This window comes from Stegastes partitus, unplaced genomic scaffold, assembly GCF_000690725.1.
Source record: "Stegastes partitus isolate 25-593 unplaced genomic scaffold, Stegastes_partitus-1.0.2 Scaffold1541, whole genome shotgun sequence".
Taxonomy (NCBI): Eukaryota; Metazoa; Chordata; class Actinopteri; family Pomacentridae; genus Stegastes; species Stegastes partitus.
Window position 1 is genome coordinate 87,273 of NW_007579272.1, and position 15,094 is coordinate 102,366.

The 15,094-nt window shown below is 38.1% G+C and overlaps 1 protein-coding gene and 1 non-coding gene across 2 annotated transcripts; one reads left to right on the plus strand and one right to left on the minus strand.

The window, feature by feature from the left end:
* Positions 1-3,739: 3,739 nt before the first annotated feature.
* On the plus strand, positions 3,740-8,162 carry arl5c (ADP-ribosylation factor-like 5C). Its single transcript, XM_008300437.1, has 6 exons — positions 3,740-3,910; positions 5,013-5,073; positions 5,174-5,321; positions 5,971-6,054; positions 6,914-7,065; positions 7,198-8,162. The coding sequence occupies exons 1-6, from the start codon at positions 3,865-3,867 to the stop codon at positions 7,244-7,246; spliced, it is 540 nt and encodes a 179-aa protein (XP_008298659.1). The 5' UTR covers positions 3,740-3,864; the 3' UTR covers positions 7,247-8,162.
* Positions 8,163-8,981: 819 nt separating this feature from the next.
* On the minus strand, positions 8,982-9,053 carry trnac-gca (transfer RNA cysteine (anticodon GCA)). Its single transcript has one exon. It is a non-coding gene; the product is annotated as a tRNA-Cys (tRNA).
* Between the last annotated feature and the right edge of the window lie 6,041 nt (positions 9,054-15,094).

Below are 15,094 nucleotides of genomic sequence, written 5' to 3' on the forward strand. Positions count from 1 at the left end.
GGTAGTTTTGTTACTCATAAACCTAATTTAAAAAGTTGGGTGAACTCCCAGCTGTTAAATCATTCAAACTTATGGCTCAAGTTTTAAGAACTTGTGTTTTTAAGTCCTGAACCATCCATCCATTATCTATACACCGTTTAATCCTCACTAGGGTCGCAGAGGGGCTGGAGTCTATCCCAGCTGACTTAGGACGAAGGCAGGGGACACCCTGGACAGGTCAAAGTCCTAAAGTGGTCCAACAATTTTTAAAAATGTATATTTTCAACTTACTAGAAATGAAAATAAAACTCACGTGTTTATATTAAGAGAACTAAGGGAAATGAGTGGCTTTGACTAAATTCCTTCATGATGTTTTACAGTGCAGGAACTGAAGGATACAATGGAAGCTTCTCTTTCTTTTCTTGAGCTTAACCTAGATCTTCTTTCGTCATCACACTGGAACTGTATTGTCACGGGGCTTTGCTGGGTGCAGAGTAAAGGCTGTTGACAGAACAACATTCCTTCTCAGGAACAACGTCTTCCGGGACATTTTCTCACTTTACTGTTACCTAATCAGCCATCACAAGAAATTCTAAACTTACATTGCAGCACATTTGATTACACCACCCGGTGTAGGAACACAATAAGTTAGGGTGTAAGGTTTGAAGGTACAGCTGGTTCCAGGATGTGGTTTTTATTTTCTGACATTCGGTGCTCTTGTCAAATCATTATCTGCTGATCTGCAAAAGGAGGAACAAACACGATTCTGGTTTCCGGCTGAAACCCAAACGTGAGCCTCACATCAGAGTTATTTAAGAGGGTGAAGATGACTGTAACCTGAAACAACTGAAACCTGAAGTTAACACCCTGCAGTCAAATATTTTCAGTACAGATGCATTACAGCAAGTTGCATTTCACTGGAAGCTTTAGATTTGATGGATTTGTCTATGTAGAGTTTGTTGCGTCTAAATCAGGTAATTTGGTATAGCATATAACATTATAGGTTCTCAACATTAATATTTAAATTAATCAGGAAAATTTATCCATCCATCCATTATCTATACACCGTGTTTAAAAAAACTTCTACAAGAGATCGGTTCTAAGTAATAAGATCAATATTTTTCCATCATTTTCCCTCTTGTTTATCCTGCGAATAAGCATGAAGAAAAATACAGTAATTCACCAATATTTTACAAAAATGTGACTTCTTCAGCATTGATACAAGTTGGTCATCACCTACTCATCACTTCTTTCAAGGATCATTCTCTACAACAATCATGCTGTCAGTCTTGGTAACATTGTCCTCAATGGTGTCAGTAGAATCAAGCTTCTCCAGCAATTCTACATATTCTTGGGGCTCACGTCCAACATCACCCTGTGGAACATTTTGAAGCAAATATATTTGAGTATGTAAATTTGTAGAAATCATATTAGACAAGAACTGTCAATAGGAAAAAATACAACAACCACAGCACCTATGGCCCCTCCCTGATCTTGTCTGCGGCGGTGAGGACAGTCCCAGTGCTGTCCACTCTCACACATATAACAACCTCCCTCCTCCCATCCTGCGTCCACGACCTCTCCTGTTGAAATTGTCTTATCAGCGTTAGGTTCGTCAGATAAAAACACATGATCTTTTGAGGCTTCTTTTTCACCTTGTGTGATTGCTCTCTTCATTTGGATTCCACCCTCTGGCAATCAAGCGCCAGTCTACTCCTGCTATCTATAGCTGAGAACTAGTTGCTCCAGCATTCTTACTGTTTCACCTGGGCCATTGTGAGGTGTAGTATTACTTCAGTGACTTTTCTTACATCTTCGCGTCCTCAGTAACACTTTAAGTCAGCAACGCCTACAATTTCTAATAAAATACTGATCTTGTCTTACCAGTTCGTTGATCCTGTCACCTCGGTCCTCCCCACCAGGGCAAAAACCTGGCCTCGCACTCCAAACCAGTCTCTTAAGGAAACTGGGATCGAGGTCTTGGGATCCCGGATGAGCCCCCGAGATATATCAGAAAAATTCTACAGCCGTAATACTTTAAAACACCATTAAAACTAAACACAACTGCAGTTTTGCAAGCTTGCAATAAAACAAAAGTGGAAATGAATTGAAAAGAAAACACAAATACAAAATGCCTGGTGTAAATCTCTGGTGTTAGCTAATATTAAATGCCTTTTTATTAAATGTCTTATAGGTTGGACTTTTAGAAATCTGTTATGTCTTTTATGAGACCTGTATTTTGCAACTGGACAGGATTTTTTTTATGATAGAACTTTCAAGAAGTCCTATAACTGCCTATAAGTAGTCGATGAGGGGTAAACACAGGGAAAATACCGGGTGTGCCCAGTGGAAATCCCGGGGACTCTGTTTTGGACCTGCTTTTGCTTTCTGTTGGCTCATATTAGTGTTCCTGTAAAGCAATAAGCGGAAGGTGCACAGTTTTACTTCCCTTTCCATTTATGGAGCGTCATGTGCGCGTCGTCCCGCGTCATCACCCCGCTCCGGTCGGCGGTGTGGCAGAACTAACGTCTCAGCCGTGAGCTGCCTTCAGGTGCTTCCGGAGAAACTGACGTCCGAACTTTGGGGACTCAAGAGACAACTGCTGGTACGTTCAGGTGCATTTTGTGAATATTGGTAACATCAGTGATGCTTATATGGAACTTTATTGTTCATTTCATGTTTAATTTAAACAGACAATAGTGGAAAAATAACAAACCAGACTAATATGTAGTGTTTTAAGCATATAAATAGACCACCAGGCCTCTTTGAAGAACATTTATCAGTTTCTTTATTGATCATAATTGACAATATGAGCCCATCTTAGTAATGTGCCAGTTTAAAGAGACCAATAACAGCATACACATTTTGATAACATGCATTTTGATATAATTTAATTTAAAAGAATATGAAAAAAAAATTATGTTATCATTTATTTTACTATAATTAATCCTACACAGCCTCTGTGGTGCTCTCCAATAATATCAAACCTCTATATTTTCTGCTTATTATCAGCTAAATGTGACATTAAGTTGCCAGACTGCAATAAAAATTAACAATGAGTGACTTATTGTTACCTGTGATTCTGACATTGTCAAAAATCAACACCGAAAAAACTCTATATTCAATTATACAGTCTATGTATAACACAGGGACATCAGTAGAAAAACACAAAAACAAACAAGGAATATATGTAAGTGTGTAAATACACATGTACACATTGCACAGATTCTTGTATTTGTATGAAGAACTGATAATATACAGAGTTTTTGTAGAAAATCTAGGCAGTCATGAGCAGTGCTAGTTGAAGATTTGAAAATATATACAGAACAAGCATCTCTAACACAAAGTATTCTTATATTTTTATGTAGTTTCCAGCCAGAAAAAAAAAATCCATTGGTCGAATAACAACTATAAATCAAAATTTGGCATGAGTAGGAATAATGTGGGCCTTTACTGTGCCGAAGATAGCAAAATAATCTTTATAAATTCAACAGAAACTGAACATAGCAACGTTTCCTGTTGTAAAACTCACTGAAAGACTGTTATATCATAGATACTGTAGCTACAGGTGGACGATAAAAACTTCGAGGTGAGCGCATGTGGTGATCCCCTGGCTGTGTTTACTATCCCGCTAAATCCCTCACCTGCCTCAACCTAAATAGTTCCCACAGCACCTGAACGCGTCGTTACTATGTCTTCGGTCGGTGAGTCATTGGGCTGAAACCAGCGAGGAAGCTCCGCCCACCGACCACGGGCACAGCCTGATATGAGAAGAAGGAACAGGCAGTGTGACAGTACGCTAAGGACACAAACTCAGGTTAGACTCCAACAGACGTCTTTCTTCTGGATTTATCTTCTGTTCTGATTGAAACCACTTGTTTGAAAATGGGCTTCCTGCTGACCAAGATGATGGCTGTGTTCGGGGACAAAGGTAAACCTGCTGCCTTTACTTTGTCTCTCTGTGTCAGGTGTTTTCTACCTCTTCTGTCAGTTGTTTTTTTTCAAAGCCTTTCAGGATGTTAATACCCTAAAAGATTTAAAGTAGTTTAATTTTTAAGGCCATACATTGTATTAGTGCTTGTGAAAGTACAGATTTGTGATGTGGACATTATGTACGCTCACCTTTGGCCTGTTTTTTGTTTTGTTTTGATTTTGATCGATATCTATAATCTATCAAATCTGTTTTTTAAAAATGTGTTTAAAAAGTGTTTACCATTTTCCAACCTCAATGCAGATCATCTACCTTTAAAATAATACTTTTTCTGGCTTAAATACAGCTAAAAAAAAGTGTAGTTTTGTGGTCAAATATGGTAAAAGAACCAACTATCGTCTATTAAAAAATACAGATTTTTGATGTGGACATTATTTACAGTTGTAGCCTAATTTCTTTGATGATTAATATGTAAATTAGTACTTTTTCATGATGTGTTTTTTTCTATTTGATTTTTTTTTTATTTGCTGGAAAAAGCTGTAAATGACCAGTTATTCTTATTATACGTATCTTTCATACAAATCGTGATAAATATCTGTAAAATAACACTTTTTGCTGATGTAAATGCAGTAAATACAGTGCAATTCTATGACTATATGTTGTGAAAGAACAGATTCCTGTTAATAGACATGCAGATTTTTGAACATTGCACATTTTGGAGCTTTTTAAAAAAATTAATAACATGGAAATCATTTCATGCTGTGATTTTAATAGTTATTATCTGTAATTTTGGGGGGAAAATACAAAAACGGGGGGAAATCTCGCAAAGACATAAAAAAAGAAAAAAGTTCTTTGAATCACTTTACTGTACGGCATGTCATTCTATTTAATTCAGTCTTTTGTGGTGTCATAGAAAACATATAGAACATATAGAAAACTCTGTAGATAAGATGTTCTGCTGAGCATATCACAACTCTGTACTGTCTTTATCATATCTGTGTACGTTTCTGCTGAAATTATGCAACTGGAGATAAGAGCGCCATGTGGCTGAACCAGTTTGCACTGTTTAAAAATGAATCTGACATGTCGAACTCTCCTGCAGAGCACAAAGTCATCGTGGTGGGTTTGGACAACGCAGGAAAGACCACCATCCTCTACCAGTTGTAAGTGATGTCGCTGGTTTCTGAGCTTTTTCGTCTGTGCCAAACAGTTGAATCCTCATTAAAAATGTGTGTTTTTTTCCCACCTTTCCTACACGTCCAGTCTGACGAAAGAAGCCGTCCAGACGTCGCCGACCATCGGCAGCAACGTTGAGGAGATCTCAGTCCGAAATACTCACTTCTTAGTTTGGGATATCGGAGGCCAGGAGAACCTTCGAGCCAGCTGGTACTCATACTTCTGCAACACAGAGGTAAATACAAGATACTGCAACACATTTTACGAGGGAAAAATGAATGCAAACAACTTTTACTGGCACTTTTTTCCAAGTTATGAGTCTTGCTTTCACTGAAACACCAGAAAGTCTATTCCTAGATGTTGCACATCTACCCATACTGGTTTCTGTTGTTGATAACCTACCTAGTACTGTAGACAATCATTTACAGTATATTACACCAGACGTCTTGTCCTACCTCCTGTCATTCAAGTCTCTTGTTTTGGTCATTTTTTTGTAAGATCAAATCTCCATAAGTAATAATGCTGCAGGGTCTTAGCCTTTACATTTATATTAGTTTGATTAAGTTCTCTCATTTATAACACCATAGACTCTTATAATTGTTAAATTACTCTCCATATTTAATTAGGACTGTAGGATACCAGCTTTAATTTGTATTATAGTCGGGTAAAGTAGCATTTTATATCATTTTTGTGTTAATCCCTAAAATGTAAATTGCCCAGGTAAATTCACACCCTAAATAACATTATAAGGTCCTAACCTCAATATTTACACTTGTTGGGTTAATCTATAGCACCAAATCGTCTTTTTTATTTATTTTTTTTTACTTTAGGCTTTTTCCTGTGAACACGTGCTATCCAACTGAATATTACTATTATGATTTCAGATTGTCATTCTGGTTGTGGACAGCACCGACCGCGAACGTCTGACTGTAACCAAAGACGAGCTGCACCGGATGCTCGCACATGAGGTATTCATCCCAAATCCTATAGATTTTCATTTTTGAAAATGCTTTTTATTTTCACCTCTTTCTATGTCGCATCTAGAAAGTCAACAAATGGTTCCTAGCACATTGTAGTGTAGTTTTATTAGCAGATATAAAGTGTTAATTGACAAAGCAGCAACAATTAATCTCCAACTTTTTTCATGATCAAATAATCAGTTTGAGCATTTTTTTATTTTAAAGGTTAAATGTCAATATTATCTCATTTCTTTATTCCTTAATGACAAGACTTAACAAGACTTTTGTCATGTTTACCTTTGGAAAACACTCAGTAACACTTTTCACCATTTTCTACACCAAACAACTAATCGATTAATCGAGAAAGTAAATGAAAATAATCATTAGTTGCAGCTTTTTGACAGCAGCTTTAACTCTTTCTAAAGAATGAAGTTGTAACTAAGATTATAGTACTTTCCATTTATATTACCTACTTGAAACTATACTTTTAACAATGACTTGTGAAGAACAGGTGTGGGAGGGTTCAAATAACTTGCTTTATGAAGTAAATATAGAATATTGAACAATTTCCGATTGACGTAAAGGCGTTTTGTTATTCTGTGAAACCCGCCTGGGTCTGGTATTCATGGTTCAATGTTCGAGACGCACTTTCAGTAATTGCGCAACACATGTGAAACCAGCTTACGAACCCATGACACAATGTGACGGGGAAGTCTCTCAAAAAAAAACCGTGTGAGTCAGCACATGTGTGTTTATAAATGTTCCGCTGAGCTTTGTTAAAGTTTGGGGGGTTTTCAAGCACACGTGGAACATTTCTGTGATTATCAATCAATACAACAACATCGCTCTTCTCTTTGTTTGGATGCAGGACCTGCAGAAGGCAGCAGTTCTCATCATGGCCAACAAGCAGGACGTGAAGGGCTCGATGACGGCGGCGGAGATCTCGCAGTGCCTCACGCTCGACACCATCACAACGCACTCGTGGCATGTTCAAGCCTGCTGCGCCCTGACAGGAGAAGGGTGAGTCCCGACACACCTCCCTTTCTCTTTCTGACAGCGTTAGTGACTCAATCCTGGTAATTATCAGCGCTTCAAACTCAGAAATGCCTCGACAAGCTGACATGACAATTTTTCGATGACTTCTCTCTGCAGCCTTCCTGCAAGTCTGGACTGGATGAGATCACAAGTTGTTGCGAACTGAGCCAAGCCGATCGAAACTTCCTCAAACTGAGCCGACGTCTCGTGTCTGGATTATTTGCAGTGTTTTTAAAGCCTGTGGACATGACGGTGTAAGAGTCAGAGCCGGCCTCGCCACGCTGACAGCGTCTTACTCAGCCGTGTGAGAGACTGAAAGGAGCTGCTCCTTGTCTGGACTCTGAGTTGACTATAAAGCAATCAGGCGGATTTCTTCCTCATTTGGGGTTGTGAAGAAAGAGAAGGAGTGTTTTCCTGAAAGAGCCCCGGTGTGTAGAGGGTTTCAGTGAAGTACCCTACCTGACCTGTAATGTCACATTCCACCCTGCCTCCACCACAGTTCTGTCATTTCTCAGGTGATATTGAAGCGACAGCAGCACCTCACTGCACTGACATGGCAGTTAATTAAAACATCATCAATACATTTCTAAAAAAAAAAAACTGTGCCAAAGATGTTGCAAACTAAACTTGAATGATGAAACATCTAGAAAACTGATAAAAGATGAAACGCTAACATGTCTTAATTTTATCAGAATCGTTCGACCTTTGACTGTTTCTTGTAACTGCCAACTTTCTTTCTTCAACTTGCTTCCAGATCAACTGATTGTAAAACCTTACGAACTTCACAGGTGCAGACTTTTCCACAAAAAAAAATCTGTAAGCACAAATTATGGCTTCCAGTTCTTTAAAACTGTATTTTATGTCAGCGAAGAACAAGTTTTTTGTTTGTTTTTTTTTCTTTTACCTAAATGTGTTTAATAATTTATTCTTTATAAAACGACGGCTCTCGGACTCTATACTGTAGATAAAAGCAATATCGTGCACTGGAAAAGGAGCTAGCTGCTAAGCACAATGAGTCATATTTAAATTGTACATATGTTGAAGTGTAATTTTTTTAAAATAAATGTTATTATTTCAAGTTATGCTGTGTGTGTGTTGTCTCTCCTGTAGCTGTGATATACCTGGTTGGATTTCTTTGGTTTGTCAGTTATCTGTATGTGTGTATATGTACATATGTTTTTGTCACTGGTCCCAGTAACCAGTCTGGTGTTTGTTGATGGTTGTCTGCTTGGCATTTTTTCCCCCCCTTACCCCAACCGGTCAAGATCACTGCTGCCTAGACACTTGCTGATAGGTAATCTCTAGATTTGCTGGGTTATATAATATTGTAGATTACAACTAGGTCAGTCAGATTAATTTGTATGACATATTATTTTATAGGCTCACGTTCAATAATGTTGAAGTGTCTTAACTGTAATATTTGGATTACTCATAAATGAAATGTATACAATATTTAATATCATAGGCTCCTAATCATAATATCTAAATTTGGAAAGATGACTCTATATTTCATCTAACATGGTAGGGCAGGGGGGTCCAATCCTGGTCCTCGAGGGCCACAACCCTGCATGTTTTAGATGCATCCCTCTTCCAACACACCTGATTCAAACGATCAGGATCGTTATCAGGCTTCTGCAGAGCTTGATGATGAGCTGATCATTTGAATCAGGTGTGTTGGAAGAGAGATACATCTAAAACATGCAGGGTTGTGGCCCTCGAGGACCAGGATTGGACACCCCTGTGGTAGGTCACTGTAACTTTCTCTTCTTATTTGAACAATGTAGGCGAAATCTGTGAAGCATCTTTGACTTTTTCGAAGTAAAGTAAGCTTGTAATAGCGCTTAACGTGATACGAATAGCAACATTCATTGACAAAATTTCATCCGTGAAAAAAAGAAAACAGGGGGCATCCGGATTTGAACCGGAGACCTCTTGATCTGCAGTCAAATGCTCTACCACTGAGCTATACCCCCATGCGTTCACAATGTGCGAAACAAATGGTATTTGTTCGAAACAGATAACCTGTATGTTGTAAATTAGGGTTAGGGACTTCTGTTTTCTTGTTGGTTTTGGTCAAATATAGCTTTATTTAACGCCAGCCGTCGTATTTAACAGATATTTAAAAGCCACGACATTATTTTGACCACTAGAGGGAGAAATGAGCCTCCATTCATTTATAGCTGCGGTCTATCAGCTGTTACTGTCAAACTGAAAGCACAGAGTCCTGCCAATAAAACAACTAAACAGGTCATCTCAGACGGTTTACAACAACACAGCAGATTATCAGTGAATCTGCAGTATATTTTTCTATCTGGAAACATCTATGAGTTGAGTTAAAATAAAATGCATCTCTGTTGTTTGAAGCTTTTACTGTCAGGCCTAATTCACTGCAAGCAGAACACAAGTGCAAATAATGACATTTACTGACAGTAAATAGAAGAACCTCTCCTGAATACAAGGAAGACTCATTATAACGCCCGTGCAGTGAAAAAGCTGCACTGTGCAAATGAAAGCTGTCTGCATTTTCTTAGACGTGTCCCCTTTCACCTACCATGTGTGAAATCGAAACAGACTTGATTGACGCAGTTATGTCACATGAATCTAAGGCCAGTTCCCATTTAGTCTGGATATAAGATAAGATAGAACTAATAATCCCAAAGGAAAGTACCCAGAGCTCCACCAGATATTGCTCAAAATACAAAATTACACAACATGACAATAAATGCTGTGTCAAATACAAAAAGCGATGACTGATGCGAGTGTGCAGGACAAACTGACAAGAGAATGCAAACACAGATATGCATCTAAAAAAAGTGTACAAATCCAAACAAATGTAAGTAAAATTGAACATGTAGCAATTTTATAGAGGCAACAGCAGGAGGATGGCTATATGATATGTATTAAAGTCTGTTGATTCAACAATCAGAGCAAGACTCTATGTTTTACAGACATGTTTTTTTACACAAAAATAATTCCTTCCTGTCCTAAAATGATTTAAACATGCAATAACTCTACCAATGCTTTCTCTAAAATGTTGAAGTCTATGAAGTACCACCTCTATCTCCATGTTGTACCCATTTGCTACTCACTGCAGCTCAAGCACTGCTGTTTATTTCCCGTTGTATTTTGATATTCCCTGTCTTTGGGTACCTCTTGTTGTCTTTACTTCCTGCCTTTGTCTGTTTCCCTTCCTTTTGATTCCCCTGATCTGTTTCACCTGTGTCTTGTGAATCACCTGTGTCTTCTCTCCCAGTTAGTTCCCAGTATATATTTAGTCCCGCCATGTTGTCCTATTTTGTCCACCTTCTGCCACTCTGTTGGATATTTCCTGTTTTGTTGCCTCTTTATCACCTTTTCCAGTCCTGTGTGTGCTCCTCTGGTTTACAAGGTTTGCATTTTGGATTTTTGGTTCCCTCTTCAGTTGTTGCGTTTGGATTAGTTGCTTTTAAGATGCATGAGGACTTTTTAGTTTGGCGTTTTTCTGAACCCTCAGCGAGAAGATTTGTGGAGTTTGACGAGCAAAATAAGAGTTTTAGGCACAGATATGAGATAAGCTTGTAGATTCTCCATGGAGGAAAAACACCAGTCTTCCTTGCTTTATTGTTTTTCCTTTCAGCTGCAAACATTTCCAGAATTATTCTACAGGCCTTTATCTGTATGATTATATTGACCTTGTAAGATCTGCTGTAAACCTACTCACCAGTTTGAATTGCTCCCAAGACCGACACCATCAGGGCTTCAGCTGAAAGAATAAGGCTAAAACTGTCTTGCAGACCACAGAAATACACACAACTGTAATTAAAGTAAGATTCAGTGGTGCGTTAATAATGGCCAGTGATATTGATAAGCCACTTTCTGCACTTTTCCCCCCAGCTTTTGTTCCTGCTTTGGCTGCAGCAGCTGTGTTGCTTTCAGCTTATATTGTATTTATAAATTCATCATTGGTTTAGGATTAGTTTGTTCTTCTGTGAGAAATATGTGGCTCAAGATATCCTTGTTTGGTCATCTGGAGTAAAAACCACTCTTTCTATATGAATGTTTTCATAGCTAGAGTCAGAAACTGGTTTGACAAACTGCTTCATGTCACCACTTAGTTAGGTTTAGTTGATCCAGATAACAAAAAGATATCTTGGATATGTTGGCCTTGCTTTGTAGTAGGAAGTCCTTGGCTCACCTACAACTCTACTAAAACACTGTGAAACTGCTCTAAACTTTACAATTGATAGTTTTAATATTGGAGTAATTCAGTCTTGCATGTACGGAAAACCCCACCCTGTGAGCTAATAAAGTTCTGAAGCTTTAAAATGTAAAAAAGCCCCTGAAGTCCCAAAGATATTAAGACATTTATGTGAACCCTACAATTTCAATGTGCGCTTTGTACTTATTTTCCTCATAATGTGTCTTCCAGCATGTAAAAACACCATGTTGACATGTTAACATGGTTAAAAAAAAAAAAAAAAAGTTCACAAACACACACATTATCTCATGCTATAGCTATGTGTTCTACAGCTATTTGAATTGCAGCATATATGCAAGACAAATGTGAACAATATGTAAAGTGTAATCCCGTCCACATGTTTCCATTAAGTTCTGGCTTTCTTTGGCATTTTGGTCTTTCAAATCATTTTACGTAACCCTGAGATTAAGTACTTTATGTTATCACAAGGTTTCCTCCTTCATGTATCACTTGCTGCCTTCAGTCTCTGGTCTCAGGACCCTGAAACTGATGCAGCTCAGTTAATTTCACCCACCATTTCTTTTATTATGCACACATGCTTTTCCTCATGAGATGCATCAAATTATCCATGAAATCTGCCATCTGACTGCAAACTACGGTGCTTCTCCTGCACACACCTGAGCTTAAAACATGTATAAAATCAGGTTCGTACTATCAGACAACGGGGTTGTGAGGATAAAACTTATCTAAGGTAGAAATAATGACACAAAATATTATTGAAAACAACCCTGTATATCCAGCAAGAAAGGTCTTTGAAGCAGATTTAGTATTGCATCCACACTGTAAGAAGTTGTCTTGGGCAGAGCTAAGCCCAGGATGCAGTGATGGTGCCCCTTCAAAGCAAAGTGTTATTTCAAATTAATGCCATTTAACTTTCTGCTTTGGTGAAGGCAGTTAACTTTTGCGAATTTTTGTAATTTCTGCAAAAGCGTGGAAGTTCAGTTTACTGCTCCTTTAGCGTTGTATGTCTGGCCTCCTGTTTTTTCATATTTTTCTGCTGCAACTCTTTCAATCTTACCATTCGTTTAGTAGGATTAGAGTAAAGACAAAAAAAGAAGAGTCTACTGACAAAACTATGTTTTACGTTTGGGTAAAGTGAATACTTACATTGAAAAAACTGAAGGCCTCGAGTTGACTTTCCTTCAAATTAAACTGCAGGAACTATTCATTGAAGGGTAGTCAAGCAATTTATGCAAGTCCAACTTAAATCCATGGCATTAATGTTACTTGTTAGTTAATTTGGATAAACATAATGCACAATTTTATGTTGCCAAATGAAGCAATTCATTTAGGTTGGCCCAACAATTGTTTTGTTTTTTTTGTCACTGACAAGAAAGTTCCCTTTCATGTGCTTGATTTGTTTATGGAGAAATTTATTTAGCTGTTAAAGGATTTACAGTTTTCAAGTCTATGAACACTGAAAGCATTTTTACTCACATTATTGTTGTCTGTCTCCTCCTTGATTGCAAAAATTACTTGTAAAGTTCAGCTTCGTTGGAATAAGTAAGTCTTGCAAAACGCTGCAGCTGGAAACACTGCTGAAACATCTGAACAGGGAATTACTGACTGATCGATCGCTACTCATTAGCTTTGACTGAACTTTAAAGGAGAGTTTAAGGATTGTCGATTCTAAGGCCCTATCGCTTACTCTGAAAATGATTTTGGAAGTTAAGGCTCTTCAGGGGCCAGAACAGAACAACTACCAAAACAACCTGGTGGACAGTAACATCACATTCACAGGGGAGGATGATGGAGTAAATAAATCGCCTTTACTTTGGGGCTGTGCTGTGCACATTTAGGAGGACGGAAGCGTCGACACTGATGTTTACCAGAAACCTCCACACAAACACGGATACCTTCTGTTAACTCCCACCACCCACTGGAACATAAGCTGGTGGTCGTCAGAACCTTACGAAAGTGATCTGAGACTGTTCCTATTAAGAAAAGAGGGGGAAAGGAGCCCACACATTCTTGGAAAACCTGTTGCAATCCCAACAAAGTTCGCAAACACATCTGGAAAAAAACACCGCAACATCAAACAGAGAAGGAAACAATGCGTGGAACGATACTTTAATCTTGGTCCACCTCAGACCAAGCAGCACTCTGAGACGTAAACTGGTCCACCCTGAGGATAAACCAGTATGTGCAGCTAAACGTAGTGAGAAGACTAAACAACCGCTCCACAAACACATGGCACAACACAGGACAAGCCTCAGCAGTCCACCTGCAAATGAAGGATGAGTCCCATGGGGAAAGCAATGTACAGATTCTGAACAGAGGAGAAAAGAATGAAGGTAGCCATCTGCTAGTGTATCTCAAAAAAGTAGAATATTGTGGAAACGTTGAATAGTGCTCATCAGTTAATTAGGAAAATGAAAATGTTATATTCTTTTATTTTTTTATTCTTTTATTTATTCATATTACAGCATTTTTCTATTCTAATTTTGATAATTATGACATCCAGCTCAATTTTTTAAACTTTTTTTTTAATGCCTCAAAATTCAAGTAAATTACTAAACTCACAGCATAAGTAGCGTGTATGTCTCAGCCTAGTTTAACACATGCAACACAATTATAAGGACTTTAAAGTTGTCCAGAAGACGACCATCGACACTCTTTCACTTTACATGAAATGAATATAGAATAAATGAAAGTTTACCATTTTGATTTAGATTAAAATGTTTATTTTTTTCTCTTTCACAATATTCCAATTTGTTAAGATGCATAATAAAGGCTTATATTATCTAGCACCACTCATACATCCCTCACCAGGCAGTTTCATCACCATTAACGCTTTGATTCAAACCTCTCCAAGTGCAACATTCACACCTCGAGGCATGTGAGTCTTGGATCTTCAATGTGAGCGATGGGATTTGGGAAGAATAAGTACTCTGGGGCTCTCCACCAGACGGGTAGAGGAAATGTGTTCAAGAACCAAAAAAAAAAAAAAAAGTCCAGTTGGATTCATTTGAAGCTCTTAGGATCACCATGACCTGGACTGGACAGGCATTCAGCTTGTAGACAAACTGAGGTTATTATCCTAAACCAACTGCATCCTCTGAAATATTTAGCTGGCGAGTCATGGCTGACCTCCCTGAGCCTGGTTCTGCTGCAGGTCTCTTGTTAATGCAAGGGTTGCAAAAAAAATCTAATAAAATACAGAAAATATGCTAAAACAAAGCCCACAACAAGCCGCATATAATAAAATGATAAGAAAAAATAATCGTGCCCTTAGGAGATCCGGGGATTTGTTGGGTTTATATGTGTATTTTTGTAGGCTCATAACTTTAACTCTAAATTAGTCAAGTTAATCCCCGTAATTAATACAACCGTAGGATATTAGCCTTAATATTTAGACTTTCAAACTAAGTTCTGTAATTTATAATACCATAGGGTCTTGCTACATTATTAGATTAGTTAGGTAATTCTCTAAAATTAATAACACTGTAGAGCTTCGGCCTTAATTTGTATTATCATCAGGTAGTGTTTTATATAATTCTAGTAAAATCACACCAACACCCCGATATCTAAACTTGTTAGGTTAATTCGTAATACCAGTCATAATCTTCTCTTACTGGAAAGCACTTTGATGGCTGCTGTTTTAAATGCGTCATGTAAAACCTTGACCTCATTTATCAGAAACCTATTGTGCAGTCCTCAGATCCTTCTCCAGGCAGTTTCACAACCATTGAGTCTCCAGTTGTCAATGGGCTATGTGCAGTGTGATTTGGTGGTAAATAAATACCTGGAACTTCCCACCCGTTTCAGGAAAGGAGG

Bases quoted from the DNA above. Each gene is read 5' to 3' on its own strand.
- arl5c (XM_008300437.1), top strand. From the start codon at position 3,865: ATGGGCTTCCTGCTGACCAAGATGATGGCTGTGTTCGGGGACAAAG. The intron at 5,322-5,970 runs GTAAATACAAGA...TTATGATTTCAG, and splicing joins CATACTTCTGCAACACAGAG to ATTGTCATTCTGGTTGTGGA. The intron at 7,066-7,197 runs GTGAGTCCCGAC...TTCTCTCTGCAG, and splicing joins TGCGCCCTGACAGGAGAAGG to CCTTCCTGCAAGTCTGGACT.